Source organism: Lagenorhynchus albirostris, chromosome 2, assembly GCF_949774975.1.
Source record: "Lagenorhynchus albirostris chromosome 2, mLagAlb1.1, whole genome shotgun sequence".
Taxonomy (NCBI): Eukaryota; Metazoa; Chordata; class Mammalia; order Artiodactyla; family Delphinidae; genus Lagenorhynchus; species Lagenorhynchus albirostris.
In genome coordinates, this window is record NC_083096.1 from 166,896,414 (window position 1) to 166,920,504 (window position 24,091).

The 24,091-nt window shown below is 53.7% G+C and overlaps 1 protein-coding gene across 1 annotated transcript in view; it reads left to right on the plus strand.

The window, feature by feature from the left end:
• Positions 1–2,122: 2,122 nt before the first annotated feature.
• RUNX3 (RUNX family transcription factor 3) overlaps positions 2,123–24,091 on the plus strand; it is a 60,170-nt gene continuing 38,201 nt past the window's right edge. The window contains exon 1 of the mRNA XM_060142763.1: positions 2,123–2,183. Coding sequence (XP_059998746.1) covers positions 2,126–2,183 — 58 coding nt within the window. The 5' untranslated portion in view covers positions 2,123–2,125. The remainder of the gene's footprint in view (positions 2,184–24,091) is intronic.

The following is a 24,091-nucleotide window of genomic DNA, read 5'->3' on the forward strand; positions in this document are numbered from 1 at the left end:
CAGCTGGGATCCAGCAGAGCTGGACTGGAACTTGAATCTGACTCCAGAGCCCTGTGGCTTTCATTGTAAACCTGCTTCCTCTCTGGACAAATGAGAACCTCCACCCCCATCCCCTGCCTCCACCAACTTGCCAGTCAGGAAGAGGAGACTGAGCCTTCATGAGGATCTAGATGAGGCACAGACAACAAATTTCCTAGGGCATCCCGCTCCCGGGTGACCCAGTGAGGCTGGGGGCAGAAGCAAGTCTCCCTGGGACCTTGGACGAGCCCCTCCTCCCCCGGATGCCCCTTCTGCTCCGCGTTAGCTTACAGAGAAGAGCGTGAGTCCGAGGCTGGTGCCGGGGTCTGGCCCCAAGCTTGGGCTTCCTGGGAGGGGCCAGGTGGTGGTGCCCAGTCTGCAGAGGACTCTTGGAAACCTTGGGATTTAGCTTAGAGGATGCTGCAGAGCACTGTGGTGTCAATGCTGAGGCCCAGGCTGCTGGGCCAGAGGCTGACATTCTAATTCCACTCCGAATACTGTGTGGCCTTGCACAAGCTGACGTCAGTATTCTGGGCCTCAGTGGTCTGGCCCATGAAATGGGAGAGTAGAACTTACGAGGGAAATGGTAAAACCGCCACCCTCCCCCACGACGCCTGACCTGGTTTCTGGGAACACGGAAGTGTGGCGTTGAATCATCCTCCATGTCTCTCCTACTTTGGAGTCTCCCTGGGAATGGAAGCATTCAAACAGGGGCTGACAAAGGGCACTGGGAGCCGGGCGTGGGGGGAGCGGGGAGTGGGAGAGCGAGAGGAAAGACCCAGAAGCAGGAAAGCCCAGGCACGTTAGGCTGGAACAGAGAACGCTACGGAGATGCACACGTAGGCAAAATGAGCAAAGAGCCTTGAACGACTGGCGCAGGCCTCAGAACCCGAGCTCTGCACAGGGCCCCTTGGCGAGGCCATGCCACCAGCTTTCCCTAGGAGGGCCTTTCTGAAGGCAGACAGGCTGCGGTGTGAGCGCCGCTGGCATCCCTTCATGTGTTTCCCTTTGTACTTAATCCCAACTCCCCTAAAATCCCCGTGAAGTGCTACCCAGCCACACATGTGGACGCCTCTCCCCAGCTGCAGTGGTGGACGATGACAGCGTGAGAGCCACACGCAGCCCAGGGTGGGGGGCCTGGAGGGGATCCGAGCTCCCGGTGCCCAATGCAGGGCCTGCAGGGCTCCCGGCTGCCCGGGCCAACACTGGCCTTAATTAAAAAGGGATCTCCCACAGGATCCAAACCGCCCCCCCCCCAACGCCACTCCCTCTCCAGCCGCTTCCAGTTCTGCTTCTGGGCCGCGTGCTGAGGCTAGCTCCACAAATAAAAGCCATCCCTTTTTGTTCTCTCTTTCTCTTTCTTTCTTCTTCTTCTTCTTTTTTTTTTTTTTCTAAAAAGAGAGAGAGGCAGCCACAAGATCTTCTAAGAGGCTGTGACATCACGGCCCAGGTGACCGCCGCCCAGCCAATGGGCCAAGGCCGCGAGCTGACTTCTTGCATCCTGTGAGCTGAGGTCGGGTTGACACCGTGAAGGCCTGGTCCCTCAACCACAGAACCACAAGGCCAGGCCCTCAGCCGCCTTCAAGGCCCTGCGCCGGAGCTGGTTGGCTCCCCGTTCTCCCACCCCCGGGCCGCCCTCGCACCCACTGAGCTGAGCTGTGCCGGGGGCGAGCCTCATTCATTCATTCCCGTGGCGCTTGATGCTGGGCTGGCTCTGCCCTCACTGCCCTGCGACTCCTGCCCTGGCTGCCAAAGGCCCCTTCCCGTCATCTAATGATACACTCTGCATACGCTTCTGTTGAAAATTTGTGGCGAGACATTCCTGTGGGACCTGGAATCCAAATTCTTGGGTACAAACAGAAACTTACTTTCCTTGGGGATTTTTTTTCTCTCTCGCTCACACACACACTCTCGCGTTCTTTGCTTTTTTCTTTTTCATAGCAGTAGGGGGAATAAAGGGACAAAACGAAAAAAACAAACAAAAAGCAGGAGCACCCCCCCCCTTTATTTTCAAAAGTAGCTAGGGAAAAATAAAACGACAGCCAACCAAGTCAATCCCAACCCAACCCCCTGAAGGGCTGAAACCTCGCCTTCCTCAGAGCGGGGCATGGCATCCAACAGCATCTTCGATTCCTTCCCGACCTACTCGCCGACCTTCATCCGCGGTGAGTAATGATCCCCCTTTCGGGTGGGGAGCTGTGGCCAGTCCCCGGACCGCGACCCTCCACCGCCAGCCCAGGCTGCTTTCAAGTGCCCGGGCTGACTACCTAAATCCGCTGGCTTCTGAAAGCCTGAGGTGGGAAGAGGGCTTGGTGGCCTCCGTGGTCTCCTGCAGCGGAGCACCCTTGTGGACTTTCATCCTCAGCTGGTGGGGACTGTTTGTGGTGGGCGCCATGGATACCACAAGACCTCAAGACCTCAGAGGCCAGACCTCGGAGGGTCGTGGGGTGGAGCGGACACGGGGGTGTCCCTGTGACCCGAGGCTTCCCGCCTCACCATCAGGGCTCCTGAGCCCAGCTGCCCCAGCCCCTGGGCCATCCAGAGAGCTCAGACCCTCTACCTGTGCTCAGGCAGACACTCAGATACTCCGATCCCCCAGAGCCCAGCCAGCTTCTGAGCAGAGCCGTGGAGCAGGCAGGTGGCAAGTCTACGCCTTGGGATCTAGAGACCTTCCCGAGGACTTCTCCTGCATTGCATTTTCCGAGTGATCCCTGGGGTAAGGGAAGCAGAGGGAGAAGGGGCTACAGGCTTTTGCTGGAACTCGTGCAGCTCTGTGTGGCCTTGAAACTGGATCGGAGTTGAGGGAGCAGGCCTCGGGAAGTCTTGTGGACTTGGTCCCGGGTAGACATAAGTGTTTCTGGGTGGCTTCTGCCTCTATTCGTGGCCTAGAGGAACCCGGAGGTCGAAGTTACGTGCCTCAGAAAGGATAGGGTCCCGGGATCCCCCGCTTGAAACCTCTGATTGAGGCTAGAACTCGGGGGGAGACTGTTCCTGCCTCTGTCTGGCCCCCCTGCTGCCTTCCTCCCCGCTAGCAGGAGCCCAGAGGGGGGCTGTGGCCCCTGAGACTGGAGGTCAAGAGGCCCTGAGTCTGAGTCCCAGCTCAGTGGCAACCTTGCTGAGCGGCCTTAGACAAGTTACTTAACCTCTCTGTGCCCCAAATGGAGGCCCCTCTGGCTGTGACATTCTAATTGCCTGAGGCTGGGAACGGACTGTGTATGAGGGCAGTGTCTCTGGGTTATACACGGGGATGAGTCCTCCTCCAGGATAGAAGGACTGAGTGGCATCCGGAACTCCAGGGTCTAGGGGTCTGGCGTTGCCTTTTCTCAGCTGAGGTGATCGGCTGAGACACAGAAGTCGGTCTGACTGTCCATCTGCCCTTCTGCCCATCTGCCTGTCCTGCTGTGACTCTGCGCCAGTCCTTGGGCAGCCAGCTCTGGGCAGGGACTGAGGCACATGTGGGTGCCTATTGTCCAGAGGTTTCTGCGAGGGCTTGTCTGAGAGCAGGACATATTCCTCCTCCCTGGAGAGAAGCTGAGGCAGGCTGTGTGGCCGCATGTGGGGGCTGAGTGGAGAGAGGCGGGGGCGCTCCCGTCAGACCTGCCTGTGGCTGGTGACCAGCAGCAGCCCGAGGTCTGGGAGCCGAGCGCCATGGGCTCCTTCCTTCAAGCGGCTCCTATTATAACGCTGTTCCCTTTGTAGTCCTCGGAGCTAATTAAAGGCAGTTCTGTGGCAAGAAAATAAGAGTTTATAAAAACCATTTGCTGGGTCTTTGTAATCTGTATTTCTCCCTCCGTGAGCAAGATGGAGAAATGTCGAGTTTAAAACAAAGGAAACTTGGGAGACAGGACTAAAGGGCCACCCACCTAGGATGGGCTCCTGATGCCATGGGGCCCGAGAGATGGTAAACGGTGGCACAGAGGGAGAGGAAAAGGAGAGCTGGTGGCTCTGGGCCGGCTGTGTGCACAGAGCAGGCTGATGCCTGGTGGGCAGGGATGCAGATGTGTCTTGTAAGACAGGGTCCGGGGGAGGCCTCAGGGTCTGGGGTCTGAGGCTTTCCCTGCAGCTCCGTGTTCTGTCCCATTGTCTGGTCCCCTCTCTCCTGCCCAGTTCTGTCCCCCACATTCTGCTCACTTCGGGGGATTCTGTCTCCGGAGGCTCAAAGGGCTGCAGATGCCAATTCTGTCCCCAAAGCGATCCAGCCTCTGGGTCCGCAGTGCTCGGCTACATGCTGTCCCATGCAGGGCCCTTAACCTGCCCTGAACCACAGACCTTTCTGGAGTCTCAGGAAGCCTACAGACTCCGCAGAATCGAATTTTTAAATGCATAAAACAAAATACAAAGAGCTATGAAAAAACCCCAAATCTATGGAAATACAGTTATCCAACTATAAAAAAGCACGTCTGTGACTCCGTGACCATGGGCCTCTCAGTGGAGGTAGTAATGGTCATAATACAGCAGGAACGGGCATACATGGTATTTCAAGAGAATCGTGACAGCCCTGATGAGACTGGAGGATATCTGTGATTTCCATGGGTGACAAACTCACTGTGGCAAAAGATGCTACATTTTGGTTAGAGGTCAGTGAAAGGAGAGCTGTCACGGGTTTCCCGCCGGAGTTCACGGACCGCCCTGAATGCAGGCCTGCGGTCCCAGCTCCTCAGCCGGAGGCAGTGGAGCCAGCAGGTCTCACAACATCACTGCCCCTCGAGAGCTTTTCAGGCTGGGTTCCCGATTCCAGAACTGCTCTCAGTTCCCTGTGACAGAGAGGTCTGGGGAGAGCGTGAAGAGGCATTTGATTTCCACACGAAGTAGAGGGTGAGGAGGAGACATGAAGAGGGCGGTGCCTACCCCACAGAGCTGCAGGCTGATGGCAGAATGCCAGGCACTGAGAGGCCAAAGGGGGCTCCTGGGGTGCCCTGTGCCCTGAGCAATTCACCACCTTCTCCCATCTCTTCTCCGGGACTCTCCCAGGTAGGAGGAGGGGTATGAATATTCTCTTTGACAAATGCGGAAGCTGAGGCCTAATGGTACACTGTGTGACTATGGGCGAGTCCCTTCCGGTCTCTGGACCTCAGTTTCCCCACCTGACAAATGTGGGCAATGGCCTTGATGCTGCCCAAGGGCCCGTCCACAACCCATGGAGGGCCAGCTCCACGAGGCCCTTCTCTGAACCCCTTGGGGGCGTCCCCCTTGCAGCAGGTCCCTCTCACAGCACCCTCAAACTGCACCCCCATGGACAAAAGTACTCTCCCCAGGACACTGAGGGTGGGCACCCCTCCAGGGAGGGAACTGGAGGAAATGGATCTAAGCTGCCACATGCAGGAATTGGGAGGCTCAGGGAGACAAAGGTTTTCCTTTATTCAGTAATTCCACAAAAGCTTATCAAGGAGTAGATACTGAGATTCAAGCTGGGCTCTGGAATCAGACTCTCCAGGCTCAAGTCCTGGCTCTGCCCTTCGCTAACTTTGTAGCCCAGGGTGAGCCACTTCACCACTCTGTGCGTCTGTTTCCCCATCTGTAAAATGGGAATGATGATTACACCAAGTTCATGGGCTCTGGAGAGAATTAAATGAGCAGGGTGCCTGGCATAGAGTAAGTGCTCAATAAATGCCTTCCTTTTTTTAAATTATCAGGAGCCTGGCCTTGTGCTGGGAGCTCAGGTACAAGGGTGGCTAGGTCAGGCTCTCCACCCTTGAAGTCACAATCTGGTGTGGAAAGAGACAGGTAAACTGAAAATTGCACTGGGGTGTGATAAATTTATAAGGCACAAAGAACAGGGGGCTGGGGGATCAGAGAGGGGGCACTGGTCAGCCTGGGGGAGGACAGTCCTCCTGGAGCGGGGCCTTGCAGGGTGAGGGGGTGACAGGCGGGGAAAGGATGTCCCAGGCAGAGGCAATGGCCTGGGTGGGCAAAGATGCAGAGGCAGGAAAGGATGAGATGACTGTGGGCACCTCCTGGGATGGCTGCGGGTACCATGCGCGGTGAGGTGCTGGAAGGGGACCGGGACGGGCCTGTCTGGCCAGAGTTCTCTGAGCAGCGGTGGGCAGCTGCACAGCTGAAGACACCTGGAAGGAATGGGAAGTGGCCTCACAGAACGGCCCTGGGCAGGTCTAGCCAGGAAGGTCTGACTCAGAGGTCACTGGATGGCGGGAGAGCTGCCGCGACCAGAGAGGTCACTCACCGTGTCCTGTGCTCAGCTCTGGGCAGTGGCTAAACAACAGGGGACTCTCCCGAGTCCCGGGCACCCCAGGATGGTTGGTCACCCTGGGTAGAGCGCCCTTGGCCGCCTCCCCCATCCCCGTGACCCTGGGAGATGAAGGTGCTGACTGCCAGCCACCCACAGCCACTCTGGCGTTTGCCTGGCGCCACCTCTGCTGTGCCCTTTGACGGCGGCTCCTGAGGCCGCCCTGCACACGCCCATCTCCCCAGACCACCCTGCCAGTCCACAGTGCCCCCCCCAGGCAGGAAGGGCATTCCTGGGAGTCCCCCACTGGCCACAGGGTCTGGGCGGGCATGAGCCGGCCCCACACAGTGGGACTGTGTGTCCAGGCCTCACCCGTGCCCATGACGGCGGCCGGCAGCCCCCAGCGGCCCCACTGGTCACATAGAGAGCCCATTGACGCCTCAGTCTTGAGGGGGTTGCATCAAAGCTGAGGCCCGCTCGGCTACCGGAGGGCGGCCAGGAGTTAGATGCCCCTGAGCAACAGGGCCTGCAAACCTGACCTTCGAGAAGCCTCCTAGGGAAGGGAGGCAGAAGCACCCCCTGACCCCAGCCTTGCCTCTGAGCCAGTCCAGACTCCTCCAAAGGCGGGGAACCTGTGCTCTGGGCTCAGGCTTCGGTGGGGCGGCCGCAACACCAGCTCCTACTTCCGTCTCCTGGGGACACCTCATCTGCAGACCCTTCCTCAAATCCACCAAGCCGGGGGGGGTACCCAGCGGGCAGCTGAGGGGTCTCACCCAATCTTCAAGACTGAGCTCAAACACCCCTCTGCCAGGGGTCTTCCCTGGGACTACCTGTGGCCACCAGGGAGCCCTGGCCTCCTGAGACCTTCCAGGCCCAGGCCAGCCTGGGGGATCAGCCAGTTACTCCCGCCTTGGTGCCCAGTAGCCTCCCTTACGTGCTGGAAGGGGACAGAGGGAGGTAGGAAGGGAGGGCTTTATCCCTCAGTGGATTTGGAACATGAGCCCTCCATCACCCGCCTTGAAACAGCGCTTCCTGGAGGGACACAGCTGGGCTGGGAGCGAGACTTGTCACGACTGGAGACTCCACAAGAAGCAGGAGCAGTGCGTGAATCCAGGAGAATGCTGGAGCTGGCAGGCAGAGGGCCTCCGCCTCGGTTTATAGATGGGGAAGCTGAGGTCCAAAGAGATGTGTGGTCTTGTGTGAAGTCGAATTCCGTAACAGGAACACCAACTTTTCTCAGCTGCTCGGGGACCAGGCTCGCATACAGTTTAAGAATCAAGCCAGGTTTAAGCTGTGAGATAGCTGGGTGACCCAACATGTTAATTCACCTCTTTGAGTCTCTTTCCTCCTCTATAAGATGGGACTAGGGTGGTTGCAGGGGAGAATGTGACCCTGCCCTGAAGCCCTGTGCACGGCACTGGTCTATAGCAAGTGCTCACTCAGCACGGCCACCTCTTTGAGCCCCTCGGCCCCGCCGCCTCCCCATGTTCATTCACTTGCCACCTGGCAGATGTTCCCACATATCACCCCATTGCTCCATCTCCAGCACGAACCACCTGGTGTTCCCAGTGCTGGAGAGAGGTAAGCATGGGGGAGACTGTAGCGGGACTGTCAGGCCCCTTGTCAATGGCTCCCAGAGATGGGGATGGAGAAGAGGGTGTCCTCTGGGGAAGAGGCCACATGAAATGCAGTTAGTTACAAGCCCAGGCTGCAGCCAGGCCCCGTCATTCCCTCACTCTGTGGCCTCGGACAAAGTGCCTCGCCTCTCTGAACTCAGTTTTCTCATCTGTACAATCGGGAGAACAAACAGTAGCCATCTCAAGATGTGTTGGGTGGGTTAATGAGATCATGTATATTACGTACTTAATATAGGGCTTGGTGCAGAGGCAAGACCTCCATAATTATGGAAATAATGACTATTTCATGGTCCCGCTCTTCCTGGGCAAAAGAGTCTGACTCTGAACAGGATGGGGAAGGTGAGAAACCTGCCTCTCTCCTCTCAAGACCCAGCCTAACATATATACAATGGAATATTACTCAGCCATAAAAAGAAACGAAATTGAGTTATTTGTAGTGAGGTGGATGGACCTAGAGTCTGTCATACAGAGTGAAGTAAGTCAGAAAGAGAAAAACAAATACCGTATGCTAACACATATATATGGAATCTAAAAAACAAACCAAAAAATGGTCATGAAGAACCTAGGGGCAAGACAGGAATAAAGACGCAGACCTACTAGAGAATGGACTTGAGGATACGGGGAAGGGGAATGGTAAGCTGGGACAAAGTGAGAGAGTGGCATGGACATACATACACTACCAAATGCAAAATAGCTAGTGGGAAGCAGCCGCATAGCACAGGGAGATCAGCTCGGTGCTTTGTGACCACCTAGAGGAGTGGGATAGGGAGGGTGGGAGGGAGGGAGACGCAAGAGGGAAGAGATATGGGAACATATGTATATGTACAACTGATTCACTTTGTTATAAAGCAGAAACTAACACACCATTGTAAAGCAATTATACTCCAATAAAGATGTTTTTTAAAAAAAAAAGACCCAGCCTAAAGGCCGCCCCCTCTGGGGAGCCTTCCCGGTTCCCCCCTTCTCCCCTCCAGGCCTCGGGAGAGCCCTGCCCCCGCCCTCACTCCCCCCACCCCCTCCTGTTGGGTGGGGTGCTCCTGGGAGCAGGTCAGGCTCAGCGCTTCTTGCTAAGAGGAGGGAGGAGACAGAGGGTGAAAGGACCAATGAATAGATGGACCAACACTGACCTCCAGGGAGGGTTCCAGCTTCTCCCCTCACTTCCCCTTTGCCGTCTGGCTCGTTCTTTGAAACGCTTGCTGGTGGGTGCCTGAGCTCTCACATCCAATTGGTGCAGCCGTGTGAAGGGTTAGGTTCCTCTTTGGGGTTTTCTTTCGCGTCTGGGAAAAGTGTTTTTGGCAAAAGGTTCAGACTTACGTGTGGGCGGAAAGGGCGGATGCCATAACTTATGATTCGCAGGGGTGACCGAAGTCAGCCCCCCAGAACATCCTTCATTGTGTGACACTGAAAGCGGACACTGGTGGACTTAAATTCCACCGCGGCACTCGGCCCCTCTGGGGTGAAGCATTGCTGGCTGGGCTTTTTTTAGAACGCAGGGTCCAGTGCCCGTGAGTTCACTGATCTGCTCACCTTTGTTAAGAGAACAGCGGCTGGGTATACAGCAAGTAGAAGGTGTTAAGGGAAGGAAAACTTGGGGTACTCAAATGAAAGGGGCTGAAAAGAAAGGGCATGGGGAGGAGAAGGGAGGTCCATTTTGGTCATGCCCCTGCCCCAGGCTCAACTCGCCCGGGTGCCCAGTGGCTAAAGGCCAACACGGCATGGCCCCGAAAGTGCCCCCACCTTGAGGACTTCCATTCCGTCCTCCCTCACCGAACCCTAGTTCTGCCCCCCCGTTACCCCCATGGAGGAAGCCCTGCTGAGGTCTCACCCACAGCTCTGGGCTCCCTCATATCTTAGGAAGAGGCATCAGGGCCAGCATGGTGGGAGCCCCATGTTAGGGGTGGGAGGGGCTCACGGCATTGAGCCTGGCTCTCCCCTGTACCGCAGGCATATCCCTTTTGGGGCAGGCAGAGGAAGCTGCCTCTGGGAACAAGGCCACCTTAGGAAAAAGACTGCAAGGACAACACGAAAATGTTGTAGTTAGTGCTACGTGATGCGGTGATGGCGGGGAGCCTTTATTTCTAATTCTCTTGGTGATTTTTGTAGGTTTTCCAAACTACTAAACGCTGAACATGTGTTACTTGTAAATTTAGGGGAAACTTTTTTTTCAAAACAAGGAAGAGGAAGAGGCAGCCCCACACTCCCAGGAGCAGGTGAGCTGGACCTCCCATCAGCCGGGGCTGCAGCAAGGGGTCGGCCTGCTCCTGCCCAGCCAGGGCCCCACCGGCCGCCCCTCGTCTCTCTTCCTCTTCCCAAATCGCTGTGTCAGTCATCTTCCTCCCCGGCGCTCCCTAGCTCTCCCTATCTGTCTGTGGAGCAAGGGTCTGCCCTGGGCTGGGCAGAGCCATGCCTAAAGCAGGTGCTTGGGAAATGCTTGTGGCCTGTGTTGTGGTCCCAATCTGAAGACAGTTTTCCCTGGAAAGGGCTGGTTTTCCTGGATTCTCCCATTCCCAGTGCCCAGGACTTGGGGTGTGATGTGGGCCCACTGGTGCTGCTGATCACTCAGTGGACATTTATTGAGCATCCCCTGCATGCCATGTCCTGGGCACTGAGGATTCAGGAGCAGACAAAACAGACACAGGTGCCTGACCTCCTGGAGCTGACAGCCTCGTGAGGTGCGGAAAGTTTGCCTCAGGAAAATGCCCCAGTGAGAAAGGCCAGCACCCCTTCGGCTTCTACCCTTCCTATCGATGTAGAATCTCAGGCTCCTGGGACTTCTGTAACTTCCCATCACCCCATAGAACCCTCATCACAGCTCCGTGTGCTGGGCACCACTACCTCCATTGCAGAGATGAATAAACAGACAGACCCAGAGCGATGGGCGATGGACACTACCATTTCACAGAAGGAAGACACTGAGGAAGGGAGAGGGAAATCATGTTTGTTGATGACTTGCTGTGTGCCAGGCACTGTGGTGGTTCTAATTTCATTAATCAGTTAATCTCTAATCCATGTAGTAGGTGTTATCAATATTATCCCCATTTTACAGATGAGGAAACTGAGGCTCAGCAAAGGGAAGTAACTCACCCAATGTCATGTAGCTAGTAACCGGTGAAGCCCAAATTCATGTCAGAATCTGTCTGATATCAAAGCCAGCCTGACAAAACTCTCCTTTTTCTACCTGGCAGACATCTCTTCTTAAAGGCCCAGGCTCACCACCTCCTTGGAGCCCTGCCTGATTCCTCCAGGCAAGGTGATTCATATTTTCTTCTATGCAATTAGAGTACCTTCAGGCCCTTCTCAAATAATTCCAGAAGGCTTCCCAGAAAGGGTAGAATCTGAGACAAGTAGATCTGGGAAGGAAGGAACACTGGGGAGTCCAAGCAGAATTAATAGCATGGACAAAGGTATGGAAGAAGGACCACGTAGAGAGGATTGCTTAGAAATGGGAGGGCCTGTGGGTCCTGTGGCGACATTGAGGGAGAAGAGACTGGAAGGAAGTTGAGCCAGGCCTAGAGGTTCAGCATGGCCTTCAAGGCAGTGGGGGTCCAGGCAGGATCCAAGCTGGGCAGTGATGTGGGGCAGAGCATCCTGTAATGCACCAGGCCGCTCTCTGAAACAGGCCAGTGTAGACGTGCGCCTTGAGTGCACGTAAGTGTGTGAACACAGACCACAGGGGCCTGCCCGCACCTGCTTGCGAGCCCTATTTTTATCACTCTCTAGACACACACCTCAGCAACGAAAGCAAACTTTTTCTCAGGCGCATAGAGTGCGCCATGGATGGGATCGTCTGTGGTCTGACGAGGACAAGTCAGAGCAGCCAAAACGATACCCATCCCCGGGAGAACCCGGGACTAGTGCCGGCGACACAATTTGCAGGGCACAGTGCAAAAGGAAAATGCAGAGCCGCTTGGTCAAAAATCATTAGGAATTTCAAGATGGCAACTGCAGAGCATGAAACCAAGCGTGGGACTCTTCTAAGCAAGGGAGCCTATGTGACTGCTTGGCCTGCAGGCCCGTGAAGCCAGCCCTGCCTAAAGCAGCCCTAGGCTGGAGGGGCCCCTGGCCTGAAAATGGACCTCTGTCTGCCTCTCCCTTTTGGGTGTTTCATTCCTTTGCCTTGTGCAGGCCTCCATTCTTCACGAGTCCACAATTTTAAAAACAATGATAATAAATGAAGCCTTGGGCAAGAGCATACCTTGAAGCTTTTAGAACCAGCAAGAACATTAGAGAAAACATAACTCCACCCGACATCCCCACCCCACCGGCATTTTAGGTTGTAGATCACCTGAAGGACCTAGGAAATTTAAAAATAAACTCTGTAATCTCAATACCCAGAGAAAACCACTAACACTCAGTGTATTTCTGCCTAGACTGTTTTTCCCTGTGTCTGGTTTTTGCCTCTAGAGGGTCTCTTCCCTTTATGGGTGAGGCCATACGGAGACTTATGACATATCCAGGAACTTCACCAAAAATACTAACAATCGTTATGCATATATGTCGGGATATGTCTTGGGAGAGTCTGGAGCAATGCTGTCCAATAGAACTTTCTGTGATGATGAAAATGTTCTGTCTCTACTGCCCGATACTGTAGCCATTCACTGCGTGTGAATACTGAGTACTTGAAATGTGCCCACCCAGGTCCACAACGAGTGTGACTGAGAGACTGAATTTTTAATATTATTTTATTTTAATTATTTTAATTTAAATAGCACATGTTGGACCATGCAGATCTAGAAGAGTGTATGCCCAACTGTTTAACCCAGGTTATCTCTTGAGGTGAGGTTACGGAGCTTTTCATTTTCCAACTCAAAATGTTCGAAAAGTTTTATACCCAACCATCACGGATTGCTTTCGTAAGCAGAAAAAAGCTGCTGAAGATTTAAGTTTGTAATATATTCCGTGCTATAGGGGAAAAAAAGGCTTTAGATTTTTAAAAGCATATCACCAGGGAAGATTGATCCTGGCAGAATGAGATCTGTTTTTATTTTTCTTATCAACGTACAGAAGAAAGAATGTGGGGTTTAGAATCAGAAGTTGTGGGTTTGCCTCCCATATCTGCCACTTACTGGCTGTGTGGCCACTTAACCTCGTGACCTCAGTTTCCTCACCTGTGAGATGGGGATATTGACGCTACTGACCTCGCCAGGATGCTGTGGGGACTGAATCAGACAGTGATGATGAGAACGCAGGGAACCAGCTGAGCAATGGAAGCAAGTTACTGGAGATGATTTCTGTAGAGGTGGAACCACTCGTCTCTGTGAGGGGCGCCGCTCACAGCTCTGCCATTTCCTAGAAACCAGGAAATGAGTGGGGCATCTCCCAACGTGTGTTCAGCAGATGTTGTCAGGTGTTGAGCAGAAATAAAGGGGGCTCATAAAAAGGAATGAAATAATGCCATTTGCAGCGACACGGATAGACCTAGAGATTGTCATACAGAGTGAAGTAGTCAGAAAGGGAGAGACAAATATCATATAATATTGCTTATATGTGGAATCTAGAAAAATGGAACAGATGAACTTATTTACAAAGCAGAAATAGAGTCACGGATGTAGAAAACAAGCTTAAGGTTACCAAGGGGGGAAGGGAGGGTGGAATGAATTGGGAGATTGGGATTGACATATACACACTACTATATATAAAATGGATAACTAGGGCTTCCCTGGTGGCGCAGTGGTTGAGAGTCTGCCTGCCGATGCAGGGGATATGGGTTCGTGCCCCGGTGCGGGAAGATCCCACATGCCGCAGAGCGGCTGGACCCGTGAGCCATGGCCGCTTAGCCTGCACGTCCGGAGCCTGTGCTCCGCAACAGGAGAGGCCACAACAGTGAGAGGCCCATGTACCCCCCCAAAACAAACAAACAAGCAAAAAAAATGGATAACTAATGAGAACCTACTGTATAGCACAGAGAACTCTACTCAGTGCTCTGTGGTGTGACCTAAATGGGAAGGGAATCTAAAAAAGAGTGGATACATGTATATGTATAACTGATTCACTTTGCTGCACAGCAGAAACTAACACAACATTGTAAAGTAGCTATACTCCAATAAAAATTAATTTAAAAAAGAGAAATAAAGGGGGCTCTGTGGCCAGATAAGATCAGGAATGACGGTATCAAGCAGTGTTCCACAGAGGGTTTTACTGCAGGACTTTTCAGAGCCTTTGATATGCTAATGAACACTGGCTTCTTGAAGGAGCTGGTGTGTTGAGAGCCCACTTTGGGAAAAGCTGCTCTAGGGAAAGCTATTAAATCCACCATAGCTGCAGGCCTGTGGGAGCAGAAATTGTATGAAACTTGAAAGGGAAATTTGCTGGATCCTAAATGCAAAAGGAAAAGTACAAAATTGGAATTAATAAGTGCATAATTATCTAGAAAATATAAATTATGACAATTCAACTCTTAAATAGTCACATTGGCAGTCAACACTTACATGGCTCTTACTGTATGCCAGAAACTAAGTTCCTTACACATCTTTGCTCACTCGATCCTCACAACCCTACAAAATGAGTGCTATTATTAAGCCTGTTTTATCCATGAGAAAACTGAAGCCCAGAGAGGTTAAACCACCTGCCCAGGATCACCCGCCTGAGGTTCAAACCTGCATCCGGAGCCTGTGCACCTTACCGCAGCACATTAGCTCTGAGTTAACTGAGGTTTTCCCAGATAAAGGAACATCCCTTGGCTTCCACTGGCCTCCTTCCTGGGAAGGGCTGGCGGCACTTCCACGAGCCTGGCCGGTCAGGATCAGCTCTGCTGCTTTCTTGCTGGGTGAGTCATTGCCATTTCTGGGCTTCCGTTTCCTCCTCTGAGAAATGGGCCAGTAACCATTTGAAGACCAAGAGAGGGAGGTTTGTAAAACACAGTGCACAGTCTACTTAGAAAGCACTTGATGTAGGGTGGTCCTCTCCTTCCTCAGTGCACAGTTGGGGAAACTGAGGCATGGAGCAGTGGGAGCGGGGAGGGGTGGGGTGGGGGGCGTAAGTTGAGCCAAAGTTGAGCTCGTAAAGCACTCCAAGGAGCCAAGCCCAAATCCCACAGCTGGCCCAGGCCACGCATGGCACAAGCAAAGGGATCCTTTCTCATTTGGCAGGGAGGGTCCCCTGCTATCCCTCTCATAACAGCACTTTGAGCACTTTGGTGGGGGCCTCTCCCTCTGGGCTCCTCTCCCTGGGATGCCCAGTTTTCCCAGGGGTCCCTCCCACCTAGTGTAGGTTCTGTGTGATCCAGCCCCACGCCCCAAGCCTACTGCCTGGGCATCCTGCAGCAGTCCTCTGGAATTCCCCTCTTGGATCCTCCATGTGGAGTGAGGGGCACACACAGACATGCCTCTGGCCCTATTCATGGACCCCCCTGCTTACCGGGGGGTATATTCCTCTGCCCTGGGTCACCTCTGAAATTGACTCATGCCAGTACTGGGCTCAGCACTCGATATAATCACTACTAACTCGGGCAAACGCAACCAGTTGGTACTTTTGTCCCCATTTTGCAGAGGAGGAAAGTGAGGCCCGGAGAAGTGAAGTCACTTGCCTAAGTTCCCAAAGTTTGTAGGTGGTGGAGCTGGGGTTCAATCCCAGGCTCTGCTCACCACTGCCACAGTGTCCCCCATGGGCACAGCCTGGTGCACAAAAGGCAGCTCCTAAGTATACGTGCTGGGCACACACCCCCACACTCCCCCTGCACCCCTGCATGTCAGGGGCTTTGTTGCTGGGGTGGAAGTTGGGTGACTGACCCTCCCATCTGAGCTGGGTCCCTCCCTCAGGCAGGCCAGCTTCGTGAGCTGTAACCCATGGGGTGCTGCAGGGCTCCAAGCTCAGAAGGTCCCCACACTCGCGTTTAATGCTCTGCGGTTGCCTCTCGACATTCTTAATACCTTTATCTTTGGCTAAAAAGGGGCTGCAGCGGGGTGCACACCAGCTCAGACTCCGGGGTGGCCCCATGCTCTGAGTGGAGGCTTGCCCTTCGGCCAAGGCAAGAGGGGAGCTGGGCTTCTCTGCCCCCTGCCCGGGCAGGCCCCAGGCCAGCACGCAGCCCCCTGCCCCAAGGAGGCTTGGCCCAGAGTGGTGGGCCTGGGGCGATAAGTGGGCTCCTGGGGGCCTCCCTGCCCGAGCAGACAGTGGCCTGGTGAGGCAGGCACCCGGTCTTGGCTTTTGAACACATTGTGGCCCATGAAAACTCGTAAAGGCCCCTGCTGACTGGGGGAGGCGGGACTACAGCTCGTAGGGGGTCAAGCTGTGGTCAGGGTTGGGACTCAGTCTGTGACCATTTGGGGGCTCCGATTAGGGCCTGTCTTGTTCAAGGCCAAGTCCCCAGTGCTGAGCTAGATCTGACTCCTCAGAGTGCTCAGAAAATACCGCTGGAGGAATGAATAAGTGAACACAGTTTTCCCAGGGGACCCGAGTCCTGGACCCCGGGAGGATCTGCACTTGCAAATTAGCCAGACCTGGGTTCGAATCTTAGCTCCACCACTTACTCCCCGAGGGTCATATTTAAGCTCCCTTTCCCTCAGTTTCCTCATCTGTACAAGGAAGAGAACAACAGTTCAGACAATTAACTAAGACAGTATTTCAAGTGCTTAGCTCCGCCCCCGGCCCCAGTGAAATGCTCAGGGTATGAGAATTAAGATGATTTATATCAAGAGGCTCTAGAGACACCTTCCTCCTCAGAGACGCATGGTATTCACTCTGGCTCTAAGATTTCAGGCGTCAACATTTTTTAGGTGTTTTTCTGTATTTGTACAAGTTTTTTCATTGTGCTCATTCTACTTGTATCACGGGGCCAGGGGTGTGTTATGTGAGACCCTTAATTAATGTTATTTATTAACAGTGTTGTTTTAAACAGACAGTAAAAAGGAGGCAAGTCAGAGTCAGCTCCCCTCAGACCTTCACTGGGGTCCCAGCTCCTGGAGGCCCCAACAGCACCGGGGCGCTGGGCCCAGCGTGCCCCGCTCCCCCACATGATCCCCTCCCCCACATGCAAACCTCCCCCACATATACCCCCTCGTCACATGTGCCCCTCCCCCCCATACGCCTGCCCTGCATGCTCCCCTCCCCCACATGCATTCCACCTTCAGGTTAGACCAGCCCCAGCCAAGGGGTTCTGGGGGGGACCTGTGGTTGTGGTAGGGCCTGACACAAGCTGCCCCTGTTCAGCAACCAAAGTCTGGTCCCCCCAGGCCCGTGTGCCCACTGGCCCCCATGTTCCTCCCACCCCCACCACGTACGTGTGAACACTCACAGAGGCAAACACACATCAGCGGCCGCACCCACTGTGACAGACACCCGACTTTTCAGGAACCCCTGTCTGTGGGGACCAGGTACACCTGGTGGTGTGGTCTGAGGGAGGCCGCAAGGGAAGCGGCTTTGCCCCTACCCAGGCTGGTCCCCGCTTCTCCGGCCAGGAATTTCCTCCTCTCCTGGGGGGCCCCCAGACACCTGCCCCTGGCCCCTGTCCACAGGGCTGACGCTTCTCGAGCCTCCCGGGAAACCCAGGACTGATGGGACAGAGTGGAGGCCCCAGCGCAGAAGGAGGTTCTCCAGCTGGGAGACGCTTCCGAGTTGCCCAGAGGGGACTCATGATCTGACAAGTGGGAAAACTGAGGCCGAGACAGGAGGGTCTTGCTTGCCCTGGGTCACCCCAGGAAGGTGGAGGCAGGGGAGGTGGAAGCACACAGCAGAGGGGGCGGTGAGGAAAGCAGGCCTAGTCCAACATCTCTGGGCTTCGGTTTCCCCGCCTATCACACGGGGACCTTCCAGCTCCAACAGTCTGATCTGCTGGGAGCTCTGGAAGGCTCCAGGGAGCTCCAGGTGAAGTCCACTCAGCTCCCTGGCTGGTGGGGGAAAGAGGATGCAAATAGGAGGGGTCCCCAGGGACCCGGGTTAACCCCCTGAACTCATTTCTGGCCTCTTCTTCCTGTGGGGTTGGTTAAAAAATAGCCTCCCATCTGCCGGGGCTGGGGGGGTGTGTGGTGAGTAGGCTCCATCTGGGGCTGTCAGGTCTAGGACTGAGACTTGCCCACTCCAACCCTGCAAGAACCAGGCTTGGCTGCCTCTGATGACGTGGCCCGTCTGACAAGAGTTCTCTCTTCCTTTGACTCAGCGGTGAGTATCACCACGGCTGTGCTCAGAGAAGCCGCATGCCCAGGAGGCTGTCATCTGAGTCCCTGCTCTCCCATCTTACAGTTGGAGAGGGTGAGGGCACACACAGCATCAGGACAGCGGACAGAATCTGGCCCACCCAGCTTGTAGGCCAAAGCTCTCTCCTTACTTCCCAGTGATGCTGGGACTCTGCCCCGTCAGGTAGCAGGCAGCAGGGGCAGGCGGGCTAGGTCTTTGCACCCCCAGCTTACAAGGCTCACAGCTCTTCAGCCTAGAATCAGGGGTCTACACAGGTGCAGCCCCTGGAGGACAGAAGAGTCAGCTTTACACTGAGTCAGGCCAACCTAGGGTGAATCCCAGATGCCCTGTGTCCCTGCTCTGTGAGCTCGGCCAAGCCACTTCGTTCTCAGACCCTCAGTGTTCTCATCTGTAAGATGGGAGATAGTCATCCCTACTTCCAAGGGTGATTGTGGGGACGCACAGAGATGCACAGGGCCTGGTATGAGGTAAGTTCAGTCATTGAATTATTAACACATGATGTCTATGCAGGCCTGAGGTCGTGAGCACCCTCAGAGATGTCTGAGGCTGTTTCAGTTAGAACCGAGTGTCTGAGATGGAAATCATGAGCCTTAGACTATAAAGCGGACAAATGGCTAAATAAATGGGTATCTTCAGCCTGGATGGAACCAGTGAGGCCTTGGATGTAGAGGGGGTTTTTCTTCCGAGGAGGTCAAATAACTCCCACAGTTTCCTGCCAAGCCCAGAAAGCCAAGGCGAATGGTAGGAGCGGGACTGGGGAGAAGCAGGCAGGTGGGGTCGAGAGCCCAAGAGTGTCCACACGGGGGTCCCCACCCTGGAACACGTTCCAAGGGAGGAACCAGGGACGAGGCTAAGACGTCCACACTGGGGTGTTCTAGCAGTGTCTGCATAACTGAGATCTAGAAACACCTCAAAGGACTCACCACGAGGGAATACCACGGTGGTCCAGCTGGAACTGGGGGGTCTCTCCACACACTTACCCCCACCATGCCCGATCAGTGTAGTTTTGTTGCCTGCCGTCAGGGAGAGGATTAAGATCAAGGGGAAATGCACACTGTATGTTGGTGAGTTTCAAAAGCAGGTTCAAAACATGGACTACAGGTTCCCACTGTTAGAAAAGAAAAGAAGGAAAGACAGAGGGAGGGGGGAGGGAGAGAAGAAAAAAAATCTATACATATAGTAAGAATACCAGAAGGCCGAAAACCAAAATATTAACAATTGTTCTGGGTGGCAGGATTATGGGTGGTTTTAATTTTCTTCTGCATAATTTTATTATTTTCCAATTTTTCTTTAATGAATGTGTATTATTCTTATTATCAGCAAAAACTGTGTTTTGTTTCAAGAGATGAGGGGGTAGGGATTAAAGACTGTTCTTCCCCTTTCATAGACTCTAAAACTGAGGCCCAGAGTGGGAAAGATGTTCGTTCATTCCCTCGTTCATTCATTCACCACTCATTCATTCATTCATTCACTGGTCCTTAAATGCTTCTGGAAAGCCCCTTAGAGCCATGCTCAGTTCTAAGTTCCTCGGCCAGAGAGCTGAAAATGACTCAGTTCTGTCCTCAGGGAGGTCCTAGTCTGGGGGAGTAAAGGACAAAACAGCAAGTCCTTACATACAGTGCATTCAGACAAGGGACCAAGTCCTCCTGGGAGCATCAGAGACAGTCTAACAATGAAGGGGAATTAGGACATGGCTTTGGTGTATGAGCAGGAGTTCTGCAGTCAGAGCAAAGGGGGAAGCCACCCCTCAGAGAGGCACCATGGTCTATTAGAGAGAAAGAATCCACTATGTGCAGGGAAGTGAATTAGGAGATAAAGCTAGAATGTTCTGTGAGCCAGGGTCTTCGAGGGCCCTGCACTGCCTGGCTCTGCCACTCGTGGGCCTCAGTTTCCTCATCTGTAAAGTGGGCTAATGACCCCATTCGGTTACTGCAAGAACTGAGTAAGTTAGTAATTGTAATGCACTCAGAACGGTACCTGGTATATAGGAAGGGCCATGAAACTGTTTGCTTTCATTATTTGCTGTTATTTATCCTGTAGGAATTCTGGAAGCCAAAAGGACTTTTAAGCTAGAATTTAATGTTTATTCATTCATTTATTTATTTCACTCATTCAACAGATATTTATTGAGATCCTAGTATGATCTCAAGCACTTTTTTAGGCACTGGGAGTAGAGTTGCCAGACAAAATACAGGACACCCAAATTAGTTGAATTTCAGATAAACAATGAATGACTGCAATCGTTGGGACAACTTTACACTAAAACAGTATTTGTTGTTTATCTGAAATTCAATTTAACTTGGTGTTCTGTATTTTTATTTGCTAAATATGGCAACTCTAACTGGGACTGCGAAACCAAATGAAAAAAAAAAATACCCTGCCCTCCTGGAGTTGGCATTCTGGTGCTGGGGGAGGGAAAAGACAATTCGTAAGTGAAAGTGTAATTTATCAGGCAATGATAACTGTGCTAAATAAGTATAAATCGGGGAAGAAGGATGTATTAGTTTCCTATTGCTGCTGTAACGAATCATCACAAATGCAGTAGCTTAAAGCAACATACATTTATCATCTTACAGATCCGGGGGGTCAGAAGGCCTACGTGAGTCTCACTAAGAGCAAGGTGCTGGCAGGGCTGTGTTTCTTTCTGGAGGCTACTGGAGCATCCATTTCCTCATCTTGTCCGGCTTCTAAAGGCCATCTGCTTTCCTTGGTTAGGGGCCCCTTCCTCTGTCTTCACAACCAGCAACACTGGGCCCAGTCCTTCTCATGCTGCCATCTCTCTGGTTCCCCAGTCAGTTTTCTGTCTCAACTCTCCCTCTGACTGTCCTCTTCTGCCTCCCTCTTCCACTTGTAAGGACACTTGCGATGTATTAGGCCCACCCAGGTAATCCAGAGTAATCTCCCCATCTCAAAGTCCTTAACCTTCATCATATCTGCAAAGTCCCTCTTGCCATGTGAGGTGACATATTCAGTTTCAGTGGTTGGGATGTGGGCATTTTTGGAGCCATTACTCTGCCTATTGCTGGGGCTCCAAGAAGGCCTCTCGCTGGGGTGTCAGGGACCTGACTGAGGTGGGGAGTTGAGCCATGCAGACTGAATGTAAAGGCTTTCCAGGCAGAGGGAACAGCATGTGCAAGGGCACTGTGGTGGGGGTATAATTGTGTGTTTGAGGACCAGCGAGGAGGCCAGTGTGGCTGGAGTGGGATGAGGGAAGGAAAGAGTGGAAAGAGATGAGGACAGACAGATGGAAGAGTGGGGGGCAGTCGTGCAGAACCCCATAGGGCTGATTGGAAGGGGGAAATCAGTGATGGCCCTTCCCACTCCTGGCCCTCAACTGCCCTCAACCCCTGCCCCCAGTACCACCCTGTTCTGCTAAGCTGACACCCACTCACATCAAAGGCCAAACTCCCCTCAGAAGTATCGCAAGATGAGAAGGAAAAGGGATTCAAGGGAGTTGGGCTCAAGGATCTTCAAGGTCTTCCCAATATCAACCAGCTGTGATTTCCGCACTCCAAGACCCTCTGATTCTAGGGATCTTATATTCTAGGACAAAAGCCTCAACTGTGTGACCTTAGGTAGGTTACTTAACTCTGATGAGACTCAGTCTCCCCACCTGTAAGTGGGGGGCTCATAGAACCCAGGATGCACGGAGTTAAACCGTATAAAGTGCTCAGCACTGTGCCTGGCACACAGCGAACACTCAGTAAATGTGAGTTCTGATGACCAAGATTCCGCCATTCCTGCAGTGTCTCGGAGTCTGGAGTCCGTGACCCTGTCCCTGGGAGCCTGACATTGGCCGGCTGTGGGGTTCCAAGTCTCCGGAAGGCCCCTACACTGTCAGCGTGCCCCCAATGCCCTGGCCTCCCCCACGTGCTGGGTGGCATGCCTACCCCACAGCCACATGAAAGGCCATTCCCCCAGGGTGTTCCCACACCTGGGAAAACCGGCAGCCTGCCCGGTGCCGGCCCCGCCCGGTGGCTAGAACACCAGGCAAGATCAGTGAAGCCCGGCTGGGCTCCCAGGGCCGCCACCTTGTTCCAATCAGGGCCGGGCGCACAGCCCCCAGCGCCGTCCCTCCCAGGCCCTGCCCAGCAGCCCACGTTTCTAGCCCCGTGACCCCTGAGGAGCGGTGCCCATGGCCTGACTCCACTCTGGCTGTCGCCTGCCTGGACTTGGAGGTTGAAGAACACGCTGGACAGTGGGGCCGGCCTGAGGAGCACCAGGCCGGGTATGGGGCCTGGTGGGGTCCTGGCACTGGGTCACAAAGGAATGCAGTACAAGCCCCTCTCATCTCCAGCCTCAGTTTCCTCAGCTCTAGGTCAGGCTACTTCAATTCGCCCCATCTGGTTCTCAGGGCTATTGTGGGAGAAGCAAAAGGGAGAAAAGGGGAAACAAGTTTTAGAATCATGGACGTGCCTGGTGCAGAGGAGGTGGGAGAAGGCAGGTGGGAGGAGCTGCTTCCTGCCGTGCTGTGGGCCCTCCCACCAGCTCCCCTCTCCTTTCCTCCACCTGAGTCTCCTCAACCTTCAGGTCTCGGCGCAGATGCCACCTCCTCCGAGAGACCTTCACTGACCCGCCTGTCTAAGGAATTAGTGACCACCCACTGTCTATCTTCGTGTTTATGTATTTGCCTCCTTGTTTATCTTGTGCCTTCCCTGCTGGAGTCTAAGCTATCGTGCCCATTGCTGTGTCCTGAGCACCTAAAATAACCCCTGGCACATAGTACGTGCTCAAAAAATGTTTGTTGACTGAATGAAGCTAGCTAGAGCCTCCTCCTTCCTTTGCTTATTTCCCCTTTTCCTTTCCATCCCAGCTCTTCCCCCATCAAGTGCAGGGCTCCCCGAGGATAGGACTGGGCACATTTCCCCCTGCGCTCCTAGGATGGGACCAGGCCTCTGTGAGCTAAGGACTTTCAGAGCATCAAGCCCACCCCTGATCTGACCGAGGTTCAGAGATGGGGCAGTAAGAGGGTGCAGCCCCCACCCAGGGTCTAAGCACATTTTATGATCCCATTCCAGAAGTCACTCAGGGGCACCCAGAGATGCACAGGTGATGAACATCACCTTCTTGCCAGGGACAAACTCATGCCAACAGCAAATGACAAAGAGTGCCCAGTGTCTGAGCCTGTGGCCCAGCTGGCTCTAGCCTCTGTTTGGTTCTGCCCACATCCTCAGCGCCTCCCCAAGGGCCACAGGCCCGCTAGGCGAAGAGGGACGGACACAGCTCATTGCATAGGGCTGGTGTCACTCTGGGAGCAGATCTCCCTGCTGCATGCCCCAACCCCAGCCATCCATTCCTGCTGGCCTTTGGTTCCTGGGGGTCATCTGTGGACCCCAGGCCACAGCTCTGTCTTGTGTCCATGGCGTCTGTGCTCCCCATGGGCCTGGCAGGGCAACACAGGCTGCCTAGGTTCAAAGCTCACCTCTGACATTCATCTGAGGTGTGAACCGGGGCAACTTATTAACCTTTCTGTGCCTCAGTTTTCCTAGTGCTATAATGGAAGTAATAATAAGGGTACTTAACACCTAAGGTGGCTGTGAGGATAAATGAAATAATACATGTGAAGTGTGGATCTCATTAGTTATTATATTGAAGGGCCTGGCCCCTGGGGTGGGGCTGCTGCATACAGCAGGGCACAATTTCAGCATCAAAAGATCTTGATTCAAATCCCAGCTCTGCCCCTTCCTAGCTGGGTCCAGGAGACTTACTCAATGAACTTCAGTCCCTCGTCTGTAAAGCAGGCCCGATGACATGTACCTAGAAAGCTGTTGGTAAGATTTAAGGAGCTCAGTAGGGAGCATGCTCAGCAGGGGCTGGGTACCCCAAAATGCTCCACATGGGGGGCTGCCATGGTGAGGATGGCTTCAAGGCCACCAGATGGTTCAGCTGAGTGAGCTGGTGGACAGGACAATCTGGTTGAAACAGTGATTTGGCCAAGAATACACACTCTCCAACTTTGATGGGCAGTTTTGCAGCTCTATGCAAATTTCAGCATTTTTGTCAATCATTTTTTCAGAGGTTTCGGGGAGGGAGGGCTTTTTCGGGGAGGGAGGGCTTTTTTACCTTTTGCTTTTCTCCTAAAATATTTTATTGTAAAATATAGTAACAGGGAGTGTATATA